We start from the raw sequence: 26,669 nt of genomic DNA, 5'->3' as shown, positions 1-26,669 counted from the left end.
TACCTTTGTACTGAGAAATGGTTGTGGTAAATGAAGTACCACTGCATAAAGTCCTTAATGATTATCTTCTTGTCCACCACAACATTTGGGTACTGAAGACAACCAGCAGTCTGCAACAGACTTGAATGTTTGTCGATCACTGCATGCAGTTCATCCAGTGTTGCTGCACTGGATATCAAGGAGACAATTACCACACATTTAAGTGAAATGCCACAAATTTCCCATGCTGAAAGATAAATATGGAAAGAAATCAAACTATTCGCCATGCCATAAAATAGGAAGGAGGGGCTTAATTTAGCTAATGTTCTGAGATGGTGCAAACTGGATTTTACTACAAATGGTTGGGTTGTTAGATTACAAGTATTTACTATTCATGTTTAAAAAAAGATGGAACAAATACCTGAGAACAGATATTTGGTTTAAAAAAAGGGGCCCAATTAGTCAAAATGTTGTTTCGGGGGTTGAGATAGACTATAGATAGTTGAGAAAGTTGTTGTGTGATAACACTTTGTGAGCTTTGTGGCACTTACCACAGTGTCAGAGAGATCGCTTTCCACAGATGGCACGTTCACATGGACGACACTGTCACCTTCACTAGAAGACTATCCACCTTTGAAAAAAATGCATTTAAACAAAATTTACAATAATGGTTTGAGTAACTGGCAGAATGTATCTTGCACAGATAAGATATAAAGTGGAAAGACTCTGAAAATCAAACCATGAATGAAATACAAAATGGAACACTTATAACTGGTTTCAAAATCCTCTGCAGTGCAAATGTATAGTGTTATCTTCTGGTAGGCCTTCCCTATTGCCTCCTTGTACTTCTGGACAGTGAAAGGGTCATCTTCTGGACAGTGAAAGGGTCATCTGTTCCTGGGATGTTTATCACTTGTCTGCCATCAGGGTACAACAAAACATGGACAACATCCTGCATGTCCTGGTTAAAATCTGTTTTTTAACAGCAGAAGCCAATAGCTGCTCTGATGACCAGTGAGGCTGAATGTCAAGAGGGAGTGACTTCCCTCTTACAGGTTTTAGGGAGTCACCTGTCAACCTCATAACGCCAACATAAATCTGCAAAATAACAAATAGCATAGTAAATAAAATGGAAATTGATACAACATGACAAATCGATATGAGGTCTGCACTGACAGCTAAATCTCAACAAACTATGCAACTGTAACGGTGTTACCCAAGGTTCAAGTATAAATTTTTGTTCGGGTGCCAGGCACGCCCAAAATCCTGCCAATTAAAAGTAACTACCGCCAGCAATAATAAAAAACAATAACAAAAGTAGGTTTTAAACATGCATGTTTACTTTTTCACAAAAAAAAATAATGGCATCAATACAACCCCAGAATGTTCTTATGCTCCCAATACAGCGAAAGGGGCATGAATAATAATAAAAAAAAGTCGTGTAAACCCAGTGGTCATGTGTGTGGGTGTGTGTGTTTGTGGATGTTAGTGTGTGTGGAGGGAGAGAGAGTTTGTAGTTCCAGTAGCGCTTGGTAAACAAGCAGCAAGGGGCGTGTGGATAAACGCTTCAACTCACAGTTCTGGAGCTGGCTATGTAAACTGGACTGTCCTGGATCTGAAGCTTCAACAGTCCTTAGCCATCCGCTACCAGCATTGGGCTTGAAGTAGCTATGTGCTCCTCTCACCTGTGGCTTGCGATGTTCCTCCGTCACGGAAATCTTGCTTGGGTCGGCTTGCAAATCTCCACCGCGGATTCCGTCGTCGGCAACAATGCACAAGTCTTCCACTTGGTTTAGCATCCACTCCAGAATCGCACCTTCACGCTTGCTCGTACAGGAACCAAACAGAGCTCTGCTGCGCTACACTTCCTCTCCCCTAGCTACGGATGCAACATAGTGACATTTAAAGGAAGCATTTCATCAATCAGGCGTGACCACTCCCCCAATCAGCGTTCACAGGTGTTGCGTGTTATGTTAATGAGGTGAGTGCTGTGTAGTTTTAGTGTGCTTTTAAAGTGACAGTCACAGGGGAAAACGTTATGTCTCTGGGGCAGAATGTATTTTGCCACATTCCCCCCCTCCATGGGAAGACAACCCATAGTTGGCAAGAGACATGAGACTAAGTGAAACCAAGAAAGTCTTCATCATCGGAGTCGTCCTCAAAGACTTTAGACAGTGCCTCCATTTCCTGTCTCTCAATCTCAGCTGCTGTGGGAAAGCAGGGTTTGAGGTTGTTGACGTGAACATTGCTCAGGTCTTCCCCAGAGTCTTCCTGTACCACCTCAAAGTTCACAGGGCCCAACTGCCGCAAGACTCTGTAGGGTCCCTTCCACTTTGGTGCCAGCTTTGCAGAAAAGTGTTTGGCCTTAGATGACTGAGCATGGTTGCGCACCCACACTCTATTCTTAGGTACGTACTGAACTTCTTTTCTGTTCTTGTTGTAGTTCCTAAGTTGTCTTGCCTTTGCTTTCTTACTGCTAATGTGTGCTTTCTTTTGCAGGTCTTTTAGGTGTCACACAACATCGTATCCGGCGTCGTCAGGGGTAAGGTTTTGTGCTCCGAGGAGTTTGTCCATGGGACTACGCAGCTTTCTCCCAAGGTGCAGCTTGGCAGGAGTAGTCCCAGTCGTCTCATGAACAGCAGAGTTGAGGGCAAATCGGAATTCAGGTAAGTATTGGTCCCATTTTCGATGGTTATCTGAGACATAGGATGCGATCATGGATTTGAGATTCCTGTTAACTCTTTCAGTCAGGTTGGTTTGTGGATGGTATGTTGTGGTAAGTTTGGGGGTGACTGACCAGGTGTGACAGAGTTCCTTGAACAAGCTGGACACAAACTGTGTCCCTCTATCAGACAGGATATAATCGGGTACGCCCCAGTAGGTAAGTATTTCATTACGGATGATGCGAGCTACCACGGCAGAGGATGCTGTACGGAGGGGAAATAACTCGACCCAGCGGGTGTAATAAATCGACGAGGACAAGTAGATATTCATGTCTGTCTGAACTGCGGGGTAGAGGTCCCCTGAGGTCAACTCCAAGCATCTCATTGGGATAGCTCACAGTGGTTTGTTGGAGTTTCCCACATGGCTTCTAGTTGTCTCCTTTGCATGTCTGGCAAACTGTACAGGCACGAACATAGCTCTGCACTTTGTCCCACATCTTAGGCCAGAAAGCCACGTTGCGAATGCGTTTGTAGGTCTTGAACATACCTTGGTGTCCACACCAGGGGGAGTCATGGTATGCTGCCAGGAGTGGAGGTATTAGTGTCTTTGGTATCCACACACGAAAGTGATGCTTCTTGTCATCATCATCCAGCTTGATCATTCTGTAAAGCAGGTAATCAACCACGGCGTAGTTCTCTCCGACGTCTTCACAGCCTTCAGCCAGATCTTTCATGACTTTCTCTATCTGGGGGTCTTTGTGCTGTTCCTCCCACAAGGTCATGGTGGAGAAGGGAAAATCTTGTGGTTCCTTTTGGCTCACAGCCAACATGCACGAAGGCCCCACAGGACATCGAGAAAGGGCGTCCGGAGCTACATTGAGTTTCCCTTTGCGGTATTCAATGATAAAGTTGAACTTCTGAAGGCGAAGGGCCCAACGGAAGAGACGACTGGAGGTCTTGGTGCTGCTGAATACCCACTACAAGGAGGCATGGTCAGTCACTACTGTGAACAGTTTGGGTTCCAGGTAGTGCTGCCATTTTTCCAGCGCCCAGACGACCGTGAGACATTCCTTCTCCATTGCGGAGTAGTTCCTTTCAGCCTTGTTTAAGCTTCTGCTTGCGAAAGCAATGACCTCTTCATGGTCGATCCCCTTCTTTTGTGCCAAGATGGCACCAAGCCCCAAGTCACTGGCATCTGTGTAGACGAAGAAAGGAAGTTCTAGGTCAGGATGAGACGTAAGGTGGTCTTTTAAGGTTTGAAAAGCTTTCTCACACTTTTCATCCCACTGGAAGACACGACCTTTCCTCTTGAGAGCATTCAGTGGTTCTGCGATTTGAGAAAATCCAGGTACAAACCGGTGGTACCATCCTGCAAGGCCAAGGAACCTCTGCACCTCCTTGATTGTTGTTGGAGCCGGGTAAGCCTTGATGGCCTCCACCTTCATGGGGTCTGCAGTGGTTCCTTGGGCGGAGACGACATGGCCCAGGGTACTTTATCTCCTTCATGCAGAACTTGGACTTTTTCAAGTTCAAGGTGAGTCCTGCTGCTTGAAGTTTTTCCAGAACGGCATGAAGGTCTTGGAAATGTTGGATGGACGGTGAGTAGATCACAATATCATCTAGGTACACTAGACACACTTTTCCTTTCAGTTCAGCCAACACCAGATCCATTAAGCGTTGGAAACTGGCTGGGGCATTTTTGAGTCCAAAAGGCATGACTCTGAACTGGAAAGTGCCCATGTGGGTCACAAAAGCTGTCTTGGCCACACTTGCGGCGTCCATGGCGACCTGCCAATAGCCACTGTTTAGGTCTAGAGTGGAGAAGACCGTGGAGCCGGCAAGTGACTCTAGAAGTTCGTTGATGTTGGGCAGTGGGTATGCGTCAGTTTCTGTGACTGCATTTAACTTCCTGTAATCAACACAGAACCTGAGTGTTCCACATTTCTTCGGGACAAGGACGACGGGTGAGGTCCACCCAGAGTAGGATGGTTCGATCACACCTTGATCAAACATGTCCTTCAGATGCTGCTCCACGACTTGACGTTTTTGCGCAGACATCCTGTAGGGTTTTTGCTTGATCGGCACTTCACTGGTGGTATGGATGTGGTGCTTTAACACGTCAGTCCTTCCTGGCTTCAAAGAACATAGATTTGGTTTAGACTTCAGAAGCTGTCTAAGACCAGCTTTCTCCCACTCTTTCACCTCAGCATTTTCTACTGCAAGATCGATGTAGTCTTGAGCGGTGAATGCCACAGGCTGTGGGGCCAAGCAAGGAGGGGGTATGCAAGACATAAGAGTAGCCCCGAGTGGTGCAGTATAAAGGGTGGTTTGTTCATCATTCTGCTGGAACAGATATCTCTCTGGTCTCCCCTTGAAACTGTACTGACAGTCAGCTGCATGGATTTGCAGTCCGCTGTGATACAAGTAATCGAGGCCAAGAACTGCTTTGTAGGCCAAAGCTTTTGGGGACAGGACTGCCACCTCATACATGCATGAAACCTCACCCAAGTTGATGGTTACTTCATCTTTTCAAAGGGGCGTCTCAGTCTCTCCATTAGCAAGGAAGAGAGGTCCGCTTGTCCAAGGCTCCACGTTTTCCTTGGGCCTTTTGAGAGCTTTCCAGACCTGTTCGTGGAGGAGTGTGTAGCTTGCCCCAGTATCAATGATAGCCCTGCCATTCCAAGGGCCGATGTTGACTGCGACTACCAGCTGCCGGGGAATATTGAAGGTGCTTCCCGGTGTTGTGGTAGACATACCTTTGATCTGGTTCTTAGAACTCTTTGTAGTGGTAAGGTTGATGTTGCCATTGCCCTGCTGTGCTGGCTTAGGTGGTCGAGACATGTTCTCGGGACAGTGTTGTGTGGACTGACGGCCTCCAGGAGATGGTTGGTATTGAGGGCAAGAACCAGGTGGATGTTGACCTTTATAGTGCCAGCATGTAATAGAAGGTGTGTCCAAGTCTGTAGATTTGGGAATGTTTTTCGCCCTCTGTGCACTTTTGTCATGCGTACCATGCTGTGTTTCATACAAGGACTGTTGTTCTAAGTCTTTTTCCAGCTGATGGCCGAGCTTCACCAACTCTTCAACATTCTGAGCCTGACCCCGTAGGTAGGTAGCCAGCCGTGGTTTGACATTTTTTAGAATGAGTTTCACTATCTCAGCCTCAGTGATGGTGGGTTTCCATTGTTTACAAAGGGCACGGTGAGAGAAGGCAAAATCATGAATGGTCTCGTTTTCTTTCTGCCGTCGGTTCATGAGCTTGGTCCATGAGCTCCTTTTCGTAATCCTCAGACAGGAACGCTGACAGAAACTTTTTCTGGAACTGGGCCCAGGTAAGGACCTCAGTCATGGCAATCTCCCACCAATCTCTGGCTGTGCCGTGCAGGACAGTTCGAAAGGTAGCCAGACTCTCTGCGTCAGACAGAGGGTGAATGGCTAGAAAGTCACAGCACTTAGAGAGGTAAAGGACAGGGTCTGGATCGTCGCTTGCCTTGCCAAAGGTAGGAAATGACAGTTTTAGAACTTTTAGATGACCAGACTTTGTTCCAGTAGGTGGCGTGGTGGGCATGAAGCTGGAATGGCTGGGCAGTGAAGCTGGAGTGGCTGTAGTATGTGGGGTTACTGATGGCCTCATGCCAGTAAGAGGAGATATGGTTGAGACGTGTTGCTCAATCTTTTTCTCTAACTCTGTTATCTTGTTGGTAAGTATGTTGTACTCTTTTGTTATGTGTGCTGGTAGATGTCCTAAAGATGTGTTTATTTGGTTGGTAATTCTAACACAGCTGTCCATGTTCTGTGACAGGTGTCCACAGTCTGCTGCAACAGCCCTCCTCTGGGACAAGATCTCCTGCTGTACCTCGGCTTGTAACTGTTCGACCATGAAACGGATTTCTTCCAGTTGTGTAATACTTTGGTTTTTAACTTCTTCTGTGATAATGGTTTTAATGGCTTTCAGCAACTTATCCCATTCATTCTCTGTTTTCTGAGTACTAGCTGTGAGTGCTGCACTGAGTTTTGTGAATTCTGTTTTTGCCATTTCAGACACTACCTCTACCTTGGCCTCCAAGTGAAAGCGGCTCCTGGCCATTAGTTTAGTGACCTTACTGAGTTGAGCATCCTGTTGTTCCAGTTTCTGAAATATCAGGGCCCAGTTGTCAGGAGTTTTTAGCGCTAATGCGCCAAGCTTTCGTGCTGGTGTTGGGAGCTTCGTAGGCAAGTCACGCTGCACTGAGGTGTCTGAAGACCATGATGGAGAAGTGTCCAAATCCATATCTAATGGAGAGGCGGCTGCAGCCTGAGTGTAGCCTGAACCAGTAGTCTGTAGCGCAGCTGTTAGCAAGTTGGATGGCTTAGCGGTCAATGAAGGGGGTGCTGTAGACACCGTAGGCAGCTGGTCTGCAGTAGCAGTACCAAGAACTCCAGGGCTAGTAAGAATGAAAGAGGTATCGCTATGAAAAGGAGGATGGAAGAACACCCGATGCTCAATTTGAGGTGTGCTTATGTCAGGTGGTGAGGTTTGTGTGTCAAGAGACGTGGAGACGTCTGTGTGGCTCTCCTGTTCTGACATTGCGGCTTTAGGTTGTGACATGGGTTGTGTTATTGGTTATTAAATGATGTGAAAAATGATGTTTGAAATGTTTGTGTTTTTTGTCTGTATGTTTGTAACAAAATGTACCCCACTTGAAAAGTAACAAGTTACACAGTTATCAAAGACATGTAAACCAATAGGGAAATACTCAGGCAATTATTACACAAAGAAAATTCAGCAGTGTGATAAAAATTTAACACAGACCTGAGCACAGGTTCAAAACACCAATATCAGCACAATATAGCATACACACCACCATCAATACAGCGCTCAATTCAACAGTAGTTTTTTTTTTTAAGTGTCCCACAAGTCCAAAAAGTCCAAGGAGCAGTCACTAAGCAGTTCAAGTCCCTTGTTATTTACAGTTCATGTCCTGTTAATTACAGTTCATGTCCCTGTTCGGGTGCCAATTCTGTAACGGTGTTACCCAAGGTTCAAGTATAAATTTTTGTTCGGGTGCCAGGCGGGTACCAAAATCCTGCCAATTAAAAGTAACCACCACTAGCAATAATAAAAAAACAACAAAAGTAGGTTTTAAACATGCATATGTTTACTTTTTCACAAAAAAAATAATGGCATCAATACAACCCCAGAATGTTCTTATGCTCCCAATACAGCGAAAGGGGCATGAATAATAAAAAAAAAAAAATGTCGTGTAAACCCAGTGGTCATGTGTGTGGGTGTGTGTGTTTGTGGATGTTAGCGTGTGTGGAGGGAGAAAGTGTTTGTAGTTCCAGTAGCGCTTGGTAAACGAACAGCATGGGGCGTGTGGATAAACGCTTCAACTCACAGTTCTGGAGCTGGCTATGTAAACTGGACTGTCCTGGATCTGAAGCTTCAACAGTCCTTAGCCAGCCGCTTCCCGCATCGGGCTTGAAGTAGCTATGTGCTCCTCTCACCTGTGGCTTGCGATGTTCCTCCGTCACAGAAATCTTGCTTGGGTCGGCTTGCAAATCTCCACCGCGGATTCCGTCGTCGGCAACAATGCACAAGTCTTCCACTTGGTTTAGCATCCACTCCAGAATCGCACCTTCACGCTTGCTCGTACAGGACCCAAACGGAGCTCTGCTGCGCTACACTTCCCTAACTATGGATGCAACATAGTGACATTTAAAGGAAGCGTTTCATCAATCAGGCGTGACCACTCCCCCAATCAGCGTTCACAGGTGTTGCGTGTTATGTTAATGAGGTGAGTGCTGTGTAGTTTTAGTGTGCTTTTAAAGTGACAGTCACAGGGGAAAACGTTATGTCTCTGGGGCAGAATGTATTTCGCCACACAACAACCTATGTAATGTTAACAGCAGTTCATACCTTCACTGGTTTCTGTTTCTTTTCACTCCGAGAGGCCTGATGTTTCTTTGAAAAGAAAGACTTTCTCTCCCTTTCTTTAACTGCCCTAAACTTAAAAAATGTCTCTATGCTTGAGTTTCCCTCTGGGGAAAAAGAAAAATTCAATGCTCTTATTGAGTTTACATTTAATTATGTTCACATAAAATTACTTTCTGCAGGACATTTTAGTACACCTTAAATGCCAGTTACTGAACCAGAATAGTGATAGAGAGACGTGATTTTGTATATACAAGAACACAATCTGAACATTTCAAGCATTTTATGTTACAAAATCATGAATCTGTTTACCTGCACTGGTGCTAGGTTGTGCAACATCAACTCGTGCATGAGTGGCAGGCGTCTCTTCTTTGACATGCTTGAAAAAAAGTTAGGTTTTTGCCACATGCACAGCAAAAGGCAGGGGAAGCTGTAAGCACAGAATGGACAGTACATCTGCAAAAGGAAAAAAAAGACAGGGTTTAGGTATGGGGGACTGTGATAAGAGGGTTTTTAATGTAGTATTAAAATGGGTGTTTTATATCAATCTCTAATCATCTTGTCTTACTAAGCAGGCTAATCTACATGCAAATGTGCAGCCTTGTAACATCTGGTGTAAAATACAATAAAATAAACGTCACATAATGTGCAGGGTTGTACAGTGATATAAACATAATAAATAAATAATCAAGTAAAAGTCACATTACCGTTCCCGCTGTATTTTCATGCACCGTTGTGGTTCAGTCAGCTGTTCTGTCTCTCTATTGAGCTGTTACGCTGAGAGCGCCCCCTGCAGGTTTGGAGCATCTCCGTTTGTAGTGACAGGTAATGCAGTGTTTTTCGTTTGCAGATCGTTTCTCTATTTGCATCGCGTTTGATGATGCATTTGTCTTTGTTTTTTGCAGCACGTTTTTTCATTTGTACCACGTTCCTCGTTTTGTACTTCGTTTAGACTTGTGTTTGAGTTTGTGATTTTGCATCGTTTCTGTACTTGAAGCTCATCTCATCATCTCTAGCTGCTTTATCCTGTTCTACAGGGTCGCAGGCAAGCTGGAGCCTATCCCAGCTGACTACGGGCAAAAGGCGGGGTACACCCTGGACAAGTCGCCAGGTCATCACAGGGCTGACGCATAGACACAGACAACCATTCACATTCACACCTACGGTCAATTTAGAGTCACCAGTTAACCTAACCTGCATGTCTTTGGACTGTGGGGGAAACCGGAGCACCCGGAGGAAACCCACGCGGACACGGGGAGAACATGCAAACTCCGCACAGAAAGGCCCTCGCCGGCCACGGGGCTTGAACCCGGACCTTCTTGCTGTGAGGCAACAGCGCTAACCACTACACCACCGTGCCGCCCCTGTACTTGAAACTGTTTTCTCGAACTGAGACGTATTGGGTCGTTGCCGTCTGTTTGACCCTTGTCGGCCACCATAGGAAATCTGGGAGAGTGCATGATATTTAAAAGACGGCTAAAGTTATAGAAGGAATTTCTTTGTGGGTGAATCAGCTTGCACATAAATACATTAAGTCTTCTGGCCAATGTCTTGGCTAGAATTTTTTGATCCGAATTTAATAACGAGATTGGCCTATAAAAACCAGCTTCTTCCAAATCTTTCCCTTTTTTGGGAAGGAGGGTGATAGTGGCTTTGGTCAGCATCCAGGGCAGTATTCCATCCTCATACAATTGGATGTACATTTTACGCAGATAAGGGACCAGCAATCCCCCAAACCTCTTGTAAATCTCATTGCTGAGTCCATCAGGGCCGGGACTTTTACCGTTTTTCATTGAACCAATAGTTGCTAATAGCTCTTTATATGTGATGTCTACCCCTAAGGTATCGCAGTCCGCTTGACTCAGTGATGGGAGATCACATTTATCTAGAAATGTCTGCATTGTTTCTCCTACAGAATTAACCTCAGAAGTGTATAGTGTTTCATAAAACTGTCTAAATCTGTCATTAATGTCCTTGGGAGATGTAAAGACATTTCCTGAACCAGACTTAATTTTGTGGATAGTCCTGTCATTCTCAAGTTTTCGTAATTGTCTCGCCAGTAATTTGTGAGGCTTATCACCAAATTCAAAATATCACTGTTTTGTAAAAATAAAGGCTCTGCAAATCCTATCTGATAATATTTTGTTAAGTTTAAATTTAAGAGTCGATATTTTAAAATGTTTTTCTAATGAGGGGTGCAGAGCATTCTCCATCTCGAGTTGGCGGATTTCGTCCTCAAGTTCTACTTGCTTTACCTTGTTAGGCTTCTTAAGGGAGGATTGAAAAGAAATAATGTGCCCTCTCAAGTAAGCCTTAAAGGCTTCCCATAACAGTGTAGGGGATGTGTTTTCATTGTCGTTAGTTTAAAAAAATAACTTAATGTTTGATTCCAGATATTCACAGAACTTTTTATCTGTGATGAGTTGAGGATTGAATCTCCAATTTCTCTGGGTAGGTGCATTCTTGCCAAGCTGTAATGAAAATGATATCGGGCTATGATCAGAAATAATAATATTGTGGTATTTTGCATTGTAGGAAAATACCACAATACAACAACAAATATAGAAAATTCTAAAGGGTTCGCAAACTTTCAAGCATCACTGTAGCTTTAAATGAAATTAGTTTGCCTAGATACAGTTATATACACCAGTCTCGTCTAACTGGCAGAGGAGGAGGCATCTCGGTCATTTATGATTATCGAGGCGTAACACAAAAACCTGGTTATAAATTCAGTGTTTGAAGTTCTTCATTCTAACATAACATATGTAGCCACACAAAAAGAACGTCTATCCAGTCAATTCCATTACTTAGTATTTACAGGCCCCCAGAGCCATATTCTGATTTTCTTTCTGAATTTGCAGATTTCATCTCAGACCTGGTTATTTCCTTAGACAAAGCCTTAGTTGTTGGAGATTTTAATATTCACTTCAGAAGACTCTCTGAGAATAGTCTTTGTGTGCATTCTAGATTCATCCATCCATCATCTGTAGCTGCTTATCCTGTCCTACAGGGTTGCAGGCAAGCTGGAGCCTATCCCAGCTAACTATGGGCGAGAGGCGGGGTACACCCTGGATAAGTCACCAGGTCATCACAGGGCTGACACATGGACACAGACAACCATTCACACTCACATTCACACCTACGGTCAATTTAGAGCCACCAATTAGCCTAACCTGCATGCCTTTGGACTGTGTGGGAAACCTGAGCACCCGGAGGAAACCCATGCGGACAGCATGCAAACTCCACACAGAAAGGACCTTGTCGGCCACTGGGCTCGAACCCAGGACCTTCTTGCTGTGAGGCGACAGTGCTAACCACTACACCACCGTGCCGCCCCATTCTAGATTCAGTAGGGGTTAATCAGAACATCATAGAACCTACTCATAATGTTGGTCACACTCTTGATCTAATACTAACATTCAGATTAAGTATAGAAAATACACTTCCACAGTCTGAAGCTACCTCAGATCATGATCTCATCTTGTTCCAAATCTGTCTGAGCAATAATATATGCACCTTGCCATGCTACCGTGTCAAATGTACATTCATGTCAACTACTGCACAAAGTTCTATCAATACTTTCCCAGAGTTATCAACTTTGACTGGATCACCATGAGACCCCACAGAACTTGATCAGGCAACTGAATGCTTAGAGTCAACATTCCACTATACTTTAGATAATGTAGCTCCACTTAAAAGAAAAAATGATTAGAGAGAAAAAAACTAGTACTCCTGGTATAATGATTACATACACTCCTCAAAACAGACCACTCAAAAATTAGAATGTAAATGGCATTAAACAAATTCGGTAGTATTCCAGTTCACATGGAAGGAGAGCCTCTTGAAGTATAGAAACACTCTTCGTGCTGCTAGATCAACATACAGTGGTGCTTGAAAGTTTGTGAACCCTTTAGAATGGTCTATATTTCTCCATAAATATGACCTAAAACATCAGATTTTCACACAAGTCCTAAAAGTAGATAAAGAGAACCCAGATAAACAAATGAGAAAAAATATTATACTTGGTCATTTATTTATTGAGGAAAATGATCCAATATTACATATCTGTGAGTGGCAAAAGTATGTGAACTTCTAGGATTAGCAGTTAATTTGAAGGTGAAATTAGAGTCAGGATTTTTCAATCAATGGGATGACAATCAATTGTGAGTGGGCACCCTGTTTTATTTAAAGAACAGGGATCTATCAAAGTCTGATCTTCACAACACATGTTTGTGGAAGTGTATCATGGCACGAACAAAGGAGATTTCTGAGGACCTCAGAAAAAGCGTTGTTGATGCTCATCTGTAATTTGTGAAAGATCATGTGGACAAGCCAGAAAGCTATTGAAAAAATGTTTTGTGGATGGATGAGACCAAAATAGAAGTTTTTGGTTTAAATGAGAAGCATTATGTTTGGAGAAAGCAAAACACTGCATTCCAGCATAAGAACCTTATCCCATCTGTGAAACATGGTGGTGGTAGTATCATGGTTTGGGCCTGTTTTGCTGCATCTGGGCCAGGACAGCTTGCCATCATTGATGGAACAATGAATTCTGAATTATACCAGTGAATTCTAAAGAAAAATGTCAGGACATCTGTCCATGAACTGAATTTCAAGAGAAGGTGGGTCATGCAGCAAGACAATTACCCTAAGCACACAAGTCGTTCTACGAAAGAATGGTTAAAGAAAAATAAAGTTAATGTTTTGGAATGGCCAAGTCAAAGTCGTGACCTTAATCCAATCGAAATGTTGTGGAAGGACCTGAAGCGAGCAGTTCATGTGAGGAAACCCACCAACATCCCAGAGTTGAAGCTGTTCTGTACAGAGGAACAGGCTAAAATTCCTCCAAGCCGGTGTGCAGGACTGATCAACAGTTACTGGAAACGCTTAGTTGCAGTTATTGCTGCACAAGGGGATCACACCAGATACTGAAAGCAAAGGTTCACATACTTTTGCCACTCACAGATACGTAATATTGGATCATTTTCCTCAATAAATAAATGACCAAGTATAATATTTTGGTCTCATTTGTTTAACTGGGTTCTCTTTATCTACTTTTAGGACTTGTGTGAAAATCTGATGATGTTTTAGATCATATTTATACAGAAATATAGAAAATTCTAAAGGGTTCACAAACTTTCAAGCACCAATGTATCTCTCCACCATAATAGAGGATAACAAAAATAATCCTAGATTGTTATTGAATACTGTAGCAAAATTAACTAGGAAAAAGACCATCATAGACACATGCACATCTGAAATATGTATTCGCAATGACTTCATTAAATTTTTCAATGACAAAATTGAAATGTGGCAGCGGGGGCGTAGTCAAGTGCCAGTTTGTGAATGGAGGGTGAGGCCAGGGGACGGTGAGTGGCAAAGTGATCACACCTCTGTCTCGTTAATGACTCTGTGTGTGTGTGTGTGTGTGTGTGTGTGTTGCAGTGACAGTTGAGGATTTATATGGCGGGAGAAAGCAGAGAGGAGGAAGCCTCCCATGCAGTGGAGGTAGGAATAGTGGTCCAGATCTCTGACATGCCAAAAACCTCCCCCAATTGAGCTGGAGCATACCACATACCAGTAATTATCCAAGGGGGTGCCTACCATGCATTGGTTAATTCAGGCTGCAATCAGACCTCCATCCACTAAAGTGTGGTGCAAGGCGAGACATTGGGTACAGCATGTTTGGTGAAGGTTTTATGTGTGCATAGGGATCTTCATGAATACCTGCTGGCTCCAAATTCAATTTCTGGTGAAAAAAATGTGTGGAGACAGTGGTTAGTCTATGCCTCACCCATCCACTAATTCTGGGAACAGATTGGCTGGGGTTTAAGTGTTTGATAGAGCAATTAGTGGTGGATGAGTCCTGCAGTAACATGTCACAGGGGGATCCTAGCATAGCCTTGGCTGGGGAGGCGGTCCCAGAGCCATCTACATCAGCTCTGCATCATAGTGATGCAGACAGTGGGGAGCGGCCCTGCCATCCCCACTCTCTCAGGGATTCCCTAGAGGATTTCCTTCTCGAGCAAACACTGGATGAAGCTCTGCATCACACTTTTGGCCAAGTGAGAGTAGTTGATGGTCAAACCCTCCAACCCAATATTGTGTTTGCCGGCCCATACTCTTCAGTAATTAAGAATAGATTGCATTGAGTGATGCAGGACAATAAGACCAGCAAAAACATGACACAATTGAGGGTCCCAAAGGGCTGCAGGGAACTCATCTTGCAGCCATCCCAAAAACACCATTGTGCCCTCTTCCCCTGATCAAGACCCCCTTTGAAAGAACTGGAATGGATCTCATGAGGCCACTAGATCAGTCTGCACAAGAGCATCACTTTATCTTAGTCCTTGTGGCCTATGCTACGCAATGCCCAGAAGCAGTACCGCTGTGTGACATTCCTGTACATAGTGTCACAGAGGCACTTTTTAAAATTATCTCCTGAGTCGGGATTCCAAAAGAAATCCTGACTGATCAGGGCACTACATTTATGTCATGCACACTTTGCAAACTCTGAGTTACTGGGAGTTAAATCAATGCACACAAGTGTGTATCACCCACAGACAGGTGGTTTGGTCAAGCAATGTAACCAAACCTTTAAAAACTTTATTATTAAGTTTGTAAGCAAAGATACACATAACTGGGATAAATGGCTCGAGCCCCTGTTATTCCCAATACAAAAGGTTTCACAAGCCTCCACTGGGTTTTCCCCATTTGAATTACTGTACAGGCATAAGCTGTGTGGCATCCTAGACATCATAAGCAAAAACTGGGAGGAGGGACCTTCTACTAGTAAAAATAAAATTTAATACATCCTTGACCAGTGTGCAAAGCTCCACACACTCAGGCACCTAACCCAAAAGAATTTGTGGCAGGTGCAGGAATGTCAATCCCAGCTGTACAACAGGGGTACGCACCTGTGGGAGTTCATGCTGGGAGACAAAGTTTTCATATTATTGCCCACATTGAGCTCTAAATTATTCGCCAAGCGGCAAGGGCCCCTTGAGGTCACATGGCAAGTTGTGGACATTAACTATGAGGTGAAGCAAATGGATGGGGCAGAGCACTGCAGATATATGTAGGTGCATTTGGTTTTAAGTGATCAATCTCATTAAATCTGAAGGTTAATAATTAAAATTGAATCAGTCTCATTTGAATCATACCATTGAATCATTTTCATTGAATCAGTCTCATTTGAATCAGTCTCATATTATCATTAATTAATACCATTAATTTTGGTGCTTAATAATAAATTACCAAACAGGTAAATTATGGTATATTCCAAATTATTATGATCACTTACCATATTACATAAATCATATGCACCTTTTAGAATTCTTTGGAGATTGGGCAACTTCAGAAGTATTGGAACACAAATAAACACACAGTTTGAATAATAAATGAATTTATTATAACAAAGATAAAAATGAATAATGTCAGCAGATATATACAAATATGATGATATGGTCATATACTTGAGTACGTGTGTGTGTGTGTGTGTGTGTGTGTGTTTGTGGGTTAAAAGAAATTAAACATTAAACGTAGTGTGTGTGTGAAAAGAAATTAAACATTAAACATGTAGTGTGTGTGTGAAAGTGTGTGCGTGTTGTGGTGAAGGCAAAAGATTATTTTTGTGTGCTAATTAAGATGTGTTTGTGTGTGTGTGAGAGAGAGGCTTTGTGTGTGTGGTCTACACAAAAGAATTAGCTCTGGTAGCTAACTCCACGTGTGTTTGTGGGGGAGGAGTTGACCACATGGTAAGGCCTATGGCCTAGCAAAAGAAAGAAGCTAGCGTGGGATGCTAACTGAGGTGTGTTTGTGAGGCCAGGTAAGGCCTGTGACCACGTGTTTGTGTAGGCCTAGATTAACCTCGTGTGGCTAAGCTAAGACAAAGGAATGCTAGCTAAGGTGTGTTTGTGAGAGGCCACGTGTTTGTGTAGGCCTAGATTAGCCTTGTGTTTAGCTAAGGCAAAGGAAAGCTAGCTAAGGTGTGTTTGTGAGGCCTGTTGAGGCCTGTGACCACGTGTTTCTAAGTAACAAAGGACTAGCCGATAGCTAACCCACTAGCTCATAACAATACTGAATCCACTGAAATCTTGATGTGGTCAAGATGTGATAAGGAAATTAAGTATGTTAGTAAGGAATAAAGAGAAGCATGCACAGCCTATCTATTAAACAATTGAGAGGACAAAATTAGAACAATTCAACACGCTGCGTGTCTACAGTGTAACAATTAAACGTTCCAGAGTTTAAATTCACACTAGTTCAATAAAAGCTAATTCCTAAGACTAGGTTTTGCCCAAATGCCAAGTCTTACTCAGATTATGAGAAGATGTCCCGAGACTTTTGGAGTTTCCGTTGTGGAGCACGTGAGTTGCTTCTGTAGAAAGCGCAGAGAATTTCTTGGTCCGATGGTCGTTCGTGATGAAAAGTCTCTGATCAGAATAACGTGCACAGCTTTTTAATTACGAGGAATTTCGGTCACTCCTAACTTTTAAATTAACTGCTTGGCAGCAGTTTGTACGTACTTGATAATAGAAATATAAACCGGTTGTAACTCAAGCTGAATTTAAAAATCGTGCAATCTTAGAGTCTACCGTGGCCAAAGGTAAACAAAGAAATCGCACTGAATCTTGGATCTTGCAAGAAAGAGAAGAAAAGACGTCTTATTTTGGGTTTGCTCGTGGAGCGAATCCTCTTTGTATCCAGACGGCTTGGAGTCCAGACGGAAAGAGGAGGAAGCGGAAACGTGTTCTGTTACTTATGCCTTCATGGTGGATGTGACGTTGGTGATCCCGCCCCCGCGTGACGCAGGTCAACGCGGAAGCTGGTGATGGGAATTGTAGTCCTTAAAGGGACTGTTGTAGTTCTTAGATGGACTGTACCTACATATAACACCTCAATCTGCTTAAACTCTGGAACAGGGGGGTCCCTGTGGCATTGGCGATGGTAGTTCCGGAGAGGGGGGAGCTGGGGCCACAGGTAAAACTGAATGTAGCCACTCAACTCACACCGGTCTCCTGTGGAGACCACTTCTTACTGTTCCAACTCATGGAGGTGGCCAAGTTGCAAGCAGTTTTCTCCAATGTGTTCTCACTCCTCCCCGGTCACACTCACCTCATAGAACATGACATTGAGATGCCCCCAGGGATGGTGGTCTGTAGCCACCCATACTGGTTGCCCAAACACAAGAAAACTGTAGTTTGAAAGGAATTCAAGGCCATGCTTGAAATGGGAATAGCTGAGGAGTCGCACAGCAACTGGTGGTCTTGGTCCGGTGGTCTTGGTCCTCAAGGCTGACGGGTTGGCCTGGTTCTGTGTGGACTACAGAAAGGTCAATGCAGTGTTTAAATTTGATACATACCTGATGCCTTGCATTGACAAGTTTTTCGATAGGTTAGGCGCGATTCCTTTGTATTTGATACTGGATTTAACAAAGGGATATTGTCAGAGCCCTTTGACTCCCCTATCCTGCAAAAAAACCTTTTCCACCCTATTTGGTTAACATTAATTTGTCCTGCTCCTGTTATTCAGGGCCCTGGCGACATTCCAATGTCTTATGGACAAAGTTATTTGTCCACACATTGCCTATGCTGCAGCCTACCTTGATGAAAATCATATATAGCAATGATTGGCCGTGGCTCTGTTAGGGTTTTGCTGGGATTCAAACCTGGGTCGCTGGTGTGATAATCCAGCAAACCCCCACTAGGCCACCAGGGGGATGACTCAAGTACAGAGGTGTGAGGTGTAGGTAGAGTATCAAAAAACAGTTTATTTACAATATTTACAATCCGATGGAAAAAAACAAAAAGAAAATCCAAAAGCTCAGAAGATGACCAAAAATAAAAATATCCAAAGGTTCAAAGTCCAAAAAACAAAAGGAAAGGCAAAAATGATGAATGCTCAGAAGATCAAAAAATACAAAGTCCAAAGAAAGCAAAAACATCAAAAACACAAGGGCACAGGCAAGATACGTGGGACAGAGGAAACTAGCACTAGACAACATAGCATAAAGACTCCATGACTAGGGGAACAAACAGAGGGGTATTTATACACAAACTAATTAAGGAACAGGGTGGGGCAGGAAACAGGCAATCAAGACAAACACAAAACACAGTGGCGGCCTCTAGAGGCCAAAACAACCATGACAAGATAAACATAACAGCCGCCTCTAGAGGCCAAAACAGTCCCAGTCCTAACAGGAACCCCCCCCCCCCCCCCAGGAGCGTCTCCTGACGTTCCCAGGGCAATCCGGATGGGCCGAATGGAAGTCCCGGCACAGTCCTTTATCTAAAATGTCCCGGGCAGGGACCCAACAGCGTTCCTCAGGGCCATAGCCCTCCCAATCTACCAGATATTGAAGCCCGCCGCGGACCCGGCGGGAGTCAAGCAGGCGATGCACGGTGAACACAGTCTGACCCTGGAAGATGTGGGGGGGTGGGGGATTCCTAGGGGCAGGGGCATATGTGGACATAAGTATGGGCCACAACAGGGAAACATGGAATGTGGGGTTGATCCTCAGAGTCCGGGGCAACTGGAGCCGGTAGGCGACAGGGTTCACCCTGCGCATCACCTTGAAGGGGCCAATGTAGCGAGGAGCAAGCTTGCGGTTCTCCACCCGCAGCGGAAGGTCCTTGGTGGACAGCCAAACCCACTGCCCAGGGCGGAAAGTGTGGGCAGGTCTTCTATGGTGGTTGGCCTGAGTCTGGTTGGTTCTGGAGGTCTGGATGATGGTCTTCCTGACCTTGCTCCAGGTCTTGCGACACCATCTCACATATTGGTTGACTGAGGGCACCCCCGCGTCCTCATCCTGGTCTGGGAACAGAGGTGGCTGGAACCCGAATTGGCACTGGAATGGCGACAGCTTGGTGGCCGATGACTGCAGGGTGTTGTGGGCGTACTCTGCCCATGGCAGCCAGGTGTTCCACGATGTCGGGTTATCCATAGCCAGGCCTCGCAGGGTGATTTCCAGGTCCTGGTTGAGCCTCTCCGTCTGGCCATTGGACTGTGGGTGGAACCCAGAGGAGAGGCTGGCAGTGGCTCCGATGACCTTGCAAAACCCGTGCCACACTCGGGAGGAGAACTGGGGCCCTCGGTCAGAGACGATATCCTGTGGGAGACCAAAGACTCGGAAGACGTGATTAAACAATAGTTTAGCTGTTTCAAGAGCAGAAGGGAGCTTGCACAGTGGTAAAAAGCGGCAGGCCTTGGAGAATCTGTCAACTATGACCAAAATGACAGTGTTACCTTGTGACTCAGGGAGACCCGTGATGAAGTCGACTGCCACGTGGGACCAGGGACGCCGGGGAATGGTCAGAGGATGCAGGAGACCCTGGGGATGCTGTCGTGGGTTCTTGCTTCTGGTGCACACTTCGCAGGAAAGGATGAATGACCTCACTTCCTTCTCCATGCTAGGCCACCAGAAGCGTCTTCTCAAAAAGTCCAGGGTCCTTCAAGCTCCCGGGTGGGCGGTGAGAGGGGACGAGTGACCCCACTGGAGAACCTTGGCCCGGGCTTGATGTGGGACATACAAGAGGCCCAGTGGCCCCGTCCCAGGACCAGGGTCCTGGCGTTGGGCTCGTCGGATGGCCTCCTCAATACCCCAGCGGACAGGGGCCACAATCCGGGACACAGGGATAATAGGCCAAACTTCGTTCTCCCTGTTGGTGGGAGCGAACAGCCTGGAAAGCGCGTCAGGTTTGGTATTTTTGGAGCCGGGGCGGTATGATAGGGTAAAGTTGAACCGACTGAAAAATAAGGCCCACCTAGCCTGTCGTGGATTGAGTCTCTTTGCTTGCTGGAGGTACTCCAGGTTCTTGTGGTCCGTCCAGACCAAAAATGGAGGTTGCGCTCCCTCCAGCCAGTGCCTCCACTCCTCAAGGGCTAGTTTAACTGCTAGCAGTTCTCGATCCCCCACATCATACCGGGACTCCGCAGAACTCAGGCGGTGGGAGAAGTATGCACAGGGGTGCAACCTTCCTTCTGAGCATTGAGAGAGGACCGTGCCGATGCCGCTGTCCGAGGCGTCCACCTTGACGATGAAGGGTTGCGAAGGACCAGAATGGGTGCCATGCAGAAGCAGTGCTTGAGGTCTTTGAATGCCTTTTCCACCTGAGGAGACCAGACATATGATCCACCTGTCCCTTTGGTGAGATCCGATATGGGCGCTGCTACAGAACTAAAGTTCCTGATAAACTTGCGATAGAAGTTAGCAAATACTAAGAACCACTGAACCTCTTTGACGGACTTGGGGGTGGGCCAGTCCCGGACGGCCAGGGTCTTGGCTGGATCCATCTGGAGTTGGCCTGTCCGTACAATAAAACCCAGAAAGGAGACCTCGGGAACATGAAATTCGCATTTCTGGGCCTTAGCGAACAGATTGTTCTGTAGCAACCTCTGGAGAACCTGGCGGACATGGTGGCGGTGCTCCTGCACGGTCTTGGAAAAGATTAGGATGTCGTCGAGGTAGACAAAAACGTACTGGGTAATCATGTCCCTCAAGACGTCGTTGATTAGGGCCTGAAAAACAGCTGGTGCATTGGTGAGTCCGAAGGGCATCACCTGGTACTCGTAGTGCCCAGACGGGGTGTTAAAGGCCGTCTTCCACTCATCTCCCTGTCGGATACGGATGAGGTGGTATGCGTTCCGTAAGTCCAATTTGGTGAAGACAGTGGCGCCTTGGAGCAGATCAAACACTGTAGACATCAGCAGAAGTGGATAGCGGTTGCGTACAGTGATCTTGTTCAGACCCCTGTAATCAATACATGGCCGGAGGCCCCCATCCTTCTTGCCGACAAAGAAGAAGCCGGCACCAGCGGGTGAGGTGGAGGGTCGAATGAACCCAGAGGCCAAGGCTTCCTTGATGTACTCCTCCATGGCCTTGCGTTCTGGCTGAGATAGGGAAAACAGTCTGCTGCGAGGAGGGGTAGCCCCAGGAAGCAAGTCAATGGCACAGTCGTAGGCATGGTGCGGAGGAAGAACAGCGGCTCTGCTCTTGCTAAATACTTCTTTAAGACCCCGGAACTCTGTGGGAACTTGAGATAACTCGGTGAGATCAGGAGGCTCGGCAGGAGATACAGGAGAGCTAGAGAGCAGACAAGAGGCATAGCAAGCAGGACCCCACTCCATAACCTGGCTAGTGACCCAGTCTATACGAAGGTTGTGGTGGGTAAGCCAAGGAAGACCTAGAATAACTGGGAACTCTGGTGAAGGAATCAGGTGTAGGGATATTTCTTCCTTGTGACCTTGAGACTGGAGGAAGACCAGAGAAGTTACTTGGGTGACTCTTCCATCACCTAAGGCTTGGCCATCCAGGGCAGACATAGACAGTGGGACTTCAAGAGGTGCAGTCGGGACATTGATACTTTGGGCGAAGTGAACATCCATAAAGTTTCCAGCCGCCCCAGAGTCTAACAAGGCCTGACAAGAGTGGACAGACTCACCCCAGGAGATGGAGACCGGAATGTAGACACCTTGGCCAGGAAGTTCGGGAGAGAGGGTAGGCCCTGTCACAACCCTCCCTCGGCTGGACGGGGCGGTCCTTTTCCTGAGAGCTCGGGACATGATGCTCGGAAGTGGCCAGGCTTGCCACAGTAGATGCAGCACTTGTCCCTCCTTCTGCACTCCCTCTCAGATGCGGAGAGGTGAGTATGGCCCACTTGCATGGGTTCTGGACAGTCACTGGAGGAGGTAGACGGGCTCCATGTTGATGCAGTGAGGCCGGGGAGACTCAGGACTTGGCGGCGTTCTCTAATCCTGTGTCAAGACGAGTAGAATGTGAGATCAGAGTTTCGAGGTCACTTGGGCATCTGATAGAGGCCAGGCCGTCTTTGATGGGGTCAGACAAACCATGGTGAAAGGCTGAAACCAGGGCTGCTTCGTTCCATCCGCTGACTGCTGCGAGCGTCCAGAACACGATGGCGTAGTCCATGATGCTTCCTTCTTGCCGGATGGACATGAGCTTCCTGGATGCGTCTTTACTGGTGTCTGCCTGATCGAAAACATGAAGCATCTCCTCCATAAACAGCTTGAAATCAGAGCACTCGGGTCCCTGTCTCTGCCAAATGGCCGTTGCCCAAGCCTTACCAGCTAACAAGGTTATCACAAAGGCAATCTTGCGGCGATCCGTAGTGTAGGTGGTAGGCTGAAGCGCAAAGGTGAGTTGGCACTGGGTAAGGAACTCCCGGCACTCACTGTGCTTGCCGTCATACCTCTGTGGTGCAGGAAGGCTGGGTTCGCGAGGTGAAGGAGGCACTGGAGCGGGAGCAGATGGTGGAGCAGGAACCGGATGAGGAGATGCGGGCAGAGGAGTCAGTTTGCTGAAGCAGTACCTCGTGGTGAGCAAGGGCCTCATGTTGGCTCGCAAGTGTTCGTCCATGGTTGCTCTGAAGCTTGTCAAAGCTGCCATAATTCCCTGAAGGTTGGCCGGGTAGACAATTGAAGCAGCCTCTGCTGAGTCGGTCATGACGGAGTCTTTCTGTTAGGGTTTTGCTGGGATTCGAACCCGGGTCGCTGTTGTGATAATCCAGCAAACCCCCACTAGGCCACCAGGGGGATGACTCAAGTGCAGAGGCGTGAGCCGTAGGTAGAGTATTAAAAAACACAAGGGCACAGGCAAGATACGTGGGACAGAGGAAACTAGCACTAGACAACATAGCATAAAGACTCCGTGACTAGGGGAACAAACAGAGGGGTATTTATACACAAACTAATTAAGGAACAGGGTGGGGCAGGAAACAGGCAATCAAGACAAACACAAAACACAGTGGTGGCCTCTAGAGGCGAAAACAACCATGACAAGATAAACATAACAGTGGCCTCTAGAGGCCAAAACAGTCCCAGTCCTAACAGGCACATAAAACACCTTAGGGCTGTTCTAGAGTTGTTGAGACATGCGGGGCTCACGGCTAACCCAAAGAAGTGTGCAATTGGGTGGGTGGAACTATGGTATCTGGGCTTCCACTTGGGTCATGGGCAGGTGTGTCTCCAAGTTGACAAGACTACAACAATTGCAATTTGTCCAATGTCCAAGACCAAAAAAAAGGGGTGAGACAGTTCCTTGGGCTGGCTGGCTATTGTTGTAGACAATATTCATAACTATTCGGATGTCACCAGCCCGCTGACTGATCTCACAAAAAAGGGGGCACCAGATCCAGTCCAGTGGATGGAGCCGTGCCAATGAGCTTTCACTCAGGTAAAGGCTGCACTATGCGGTGGACTACTTTTACACTCCCCGACTTCTCTCTTCCCTTTATTTTGCAGGCTGACACAGAGGGCTAGGGGCCATTTTATCCCAGATGTTGGAGGGGGAGCAGCACCCAGTGCTGTACATTAGTCGCAAACTCTTGGTGCAAGAGCCTAAGTACAGCACCATTGAGAAGGCATGTCTGGCCATCAAGTGGGCAGTCCTCACCCTCTGGTACTACCTGCTTGGGTGCTCTTTCACCCTCTATTTGGATCATGTCCTGCTCCAGTGGCTCCATCGCATGAAAGATGTCAGTGCGCGGATCACCTGTTAGTATCTACACACAACCAGGAACCAGTTTTAACTTTAACATGCAACCAGGAGCCAGTTTTCTCACTTACTCGAGAGAGGAGCTACTGGCCCTGAAAACAATGGGACGAGTTGGGATACCACACCCCATCCTGGCCGAGCTGAGGAGGAAACCCAGGGGCTGCAAAGCTGGAGCTAAGCTAAAGGCTAGGCTAGTGTACAAGCAGCGGCGCTACATACCATCCATTCCCTCTGTTATCATGGGGAATGTGAACTTGCTGCCAAATAAAGTTGACGAGCTTTCCGCTCTGAACAACCAGCGGATTTACTGGGAGAGCAGCTTATTTATCTTTATGGAGACATGGCTAAACCACCTTGTACCGGATGCTAACATGGACCTGCAGGGATTCACTGCTGTGAGAGCCGACAGAGACACTAACACATGCGGAAAAAGCAAAGGTGGGGGACTCATCATTTATGCTAACAATCGCTGGTGTAGCCCGGGACATATCTCTGTAAAGACAGTTTTATGTTGCCCGGACTTGGAACTGCTAGCCATTAGCCTGCGGCCATATTATCTGCCGAGGGAGTTCAGTCACGTGATCACCATCTGTGTTTACATCCCTCCGAGGGCAGACGCAGCCGCTGCATGTGAGAGGATTCACTCTGTCACAGCAAGGCTGCAAACACAGCACCCTGAGGCATTTATGATCATTTCTGGGGACTTTAATAATGCTACTTTGGACTTTACTTTGGCTGCTTTTTACCAGGCTGTGGATTGTCCAACAAGGAACAACAGGACAATTGACTTGCTGTATGCTAATGTGAGGGATGCATACAGAGCCACACCCCTCCCCCCACTAGGGAAGTCTGACCACAACCTGGTTCTTCTACAGCCGAAGTACACCCCCCTGGTTCAAAGGCAGCCTGCAACAACTAGCTCCATCAGGAGGTGGTCCCCTGAAATGGAAGATGCCCTCAGGGACTGTTATGACATCACGGACTGGGATGTGCTGCTTAGCCCACACTGTGAGGACAAAGAGGGGCTGACATACTGTCTGATGGATTACCTTAACTTCTGTGCAGACATGGTCTTCCCCGCTAAGACTGTACAGTGTTACCCTAATAACAAGCCATGGGTAACACAGGAAGTCAAAGCTGTCCTCAACAGGAAGAAGGCCGCCTTCAGGAGCAGGGATAGGGAGGCGATGAAAGCAGCACAGCAGGAGGTAAAACACTGCGTGAGGGAAGCTAAGGACAGTTACAGGAGGAAGGTGGAGCAGAAGCTGAAGGAGAACAGCATGAGGGAGGTCTGGGAAGGTGTGAAAACCATCACAGGCCACAATACAAAGACCAGAGTCATTGAGGGGACAGTGGAGAGGGCGAATGAGTTGAATGACTTTTTCAATCGGTTCAACCAGCCCACGTCCCCCCCCCCACTGCAGCCATCTCTCCTTCTTCCTTCAACACACCTCCCCCCAGTCATCACAGCAGCCCCCTCCTCCCCCACCTCAACACAGACTCCTCCATTCATTACTGCAGACCAGGTCTGAGGTCAACTGAGGAAGCTTCACCCCAGGAAAGCAGCAGGCCTGGACAAGGTGTGTACCCGACTATTGAAGACCTGTGCTGCTGAACTGGGTGAACCACTCCAATGCATCTTCAACCTTAGCCTGCAGCTGGGCAGAGTGCCCACCCTCTGGAAGACATCATGTATCATTCCAGTTCCCAAAAAGAATCGGCCCAGCGAACCGAACGACTTCCGACCGGTGGCACTCACTTCACATCTGATGAAGACGTTGGAGCGGCTCTTCCTCAGCCTCCTCAGACCCCAAGTACAACATGCCCAGGACTGTCTGCAGTTTGCGTACTGGGCAAGTGTTGGTGTGGAAGACGCCATCCTCTACCTGCTACACCGAGCCCACTCGCATCTGGATAAGGGAAATGGCACAGTGAGGATCCTCTTCTTGGACTTCTTGAGTGCCTTCAACACCATCCAGCCCCTATTGCTTCAGGACAAACTGAACAGGATGTGAGTGGACCCCTGCCTGGTCACCTGGATCTCCAGCTACCTCACTGACAGGCTGCAGTACGTCAGGCTGAAGGACATCATGTCTGACACTGTGATTAGCAGCACTGGAGCACCCCAGGGCACGGTGCTGGCCCCTCTTCTCTTCACCCTGTACACCGCGGACTTCTGCTACAACTCAGAGCTGTGTCACATTCAGAAGTTTGCCGATGATACAGCCATCGTTGGGTGTATCAGTGACGACAGAGAGGAGGAGTATAGGAGCCTGGTGAGGGACTTTGCAGTGTGGTGCAACAGGAACCATCTGCAGCTCAACACCTCGAAGACCAAGGAGCTGGTCATTGACTTTGGGAGGTCCAGACCAAGGTCACGACCAGTTCTGATCGAGGGAATCGAGGTGGAGGCTGTGGATTCCTACAAGTACCTTGGGCTGTGGCTGGACAGCAAGTTGGACTGGACTTGCAACACCAAACACTTATACAGGAAGGGACAGAGCAGGCTATACTTCCTTAGGAGCCTGTGGTCCTTTAACATCTGCAGGAAACTCCTGTGGATGTTCTATCAGTCTGTGGTTGCCAGTGTCCTGTTTTA

At 46.6% G+C, this 26,669-nt stretch overlaps 1 protein-coding gene across 9 annotated transcripts in view; it reads right to left on the bottom strand.

The window, feature by feature from the left end:
- Positions 1 to 9,312, bottom strand: part of LOC132874863 (uncharacterized) — an 86,939-nt gene extending 77,627 nt beyond the window's left edge. For 8 of the 9 annotated variants that reach the window (XM_060911318.1, XM_060911323.1, XM_060911319.1 and 5 more), the window contains exons 1-4: positions 9,264 to 9,312; positions 8,869 to 9,012; positions 531 to 8,663; positions 4 to 168 (exon numbers count right to left, since the gene is read on the bottom strand). In XM_060911318.1, the coding sequence (XP_060767301.1) occupies positions 5,860 to 7,230 (1,371 nt within the window). In that variant the 5' untranslated portion in view covers positions 7,231 to 8,663; positions 8,869 to 9,012; positions 9,264 to 9,312 and the 3' untranslated portion in view covers positions 4 to 168; positions 531 to 5,859. The remainder of the gene's footprint in view (positions 1 to 3; positions 169 to 530; positions 8,664 to 8,868; positions 9,013 to 9,263) is intronic. The other variant, XM_060911317.1, reaches the window with a different exon arrangement.
- Positions 9,313 to 26,669: the final 17,357 nt, after the last annotated feature.

The sequence above is a fragment of the Neoarius graeffei genome, chromosome 27, assembly GCF_027579695.1.
Source record: "Neoarius graeffei isolate fNeoGra1 chromosome 27, fNeoGra1.pri, whole genome shotgun sequence".
NCBI classification, from domain to species: domain Eukaryota; kingdom Metazoa; phylum Chordata; class Actinopteri; order Siluriformes; family Ariidae; genus Neoarius; species Neoarius graeffei.
This window is presented reverse-complemented; position numbering and strand designations above follow the sequence as displayed.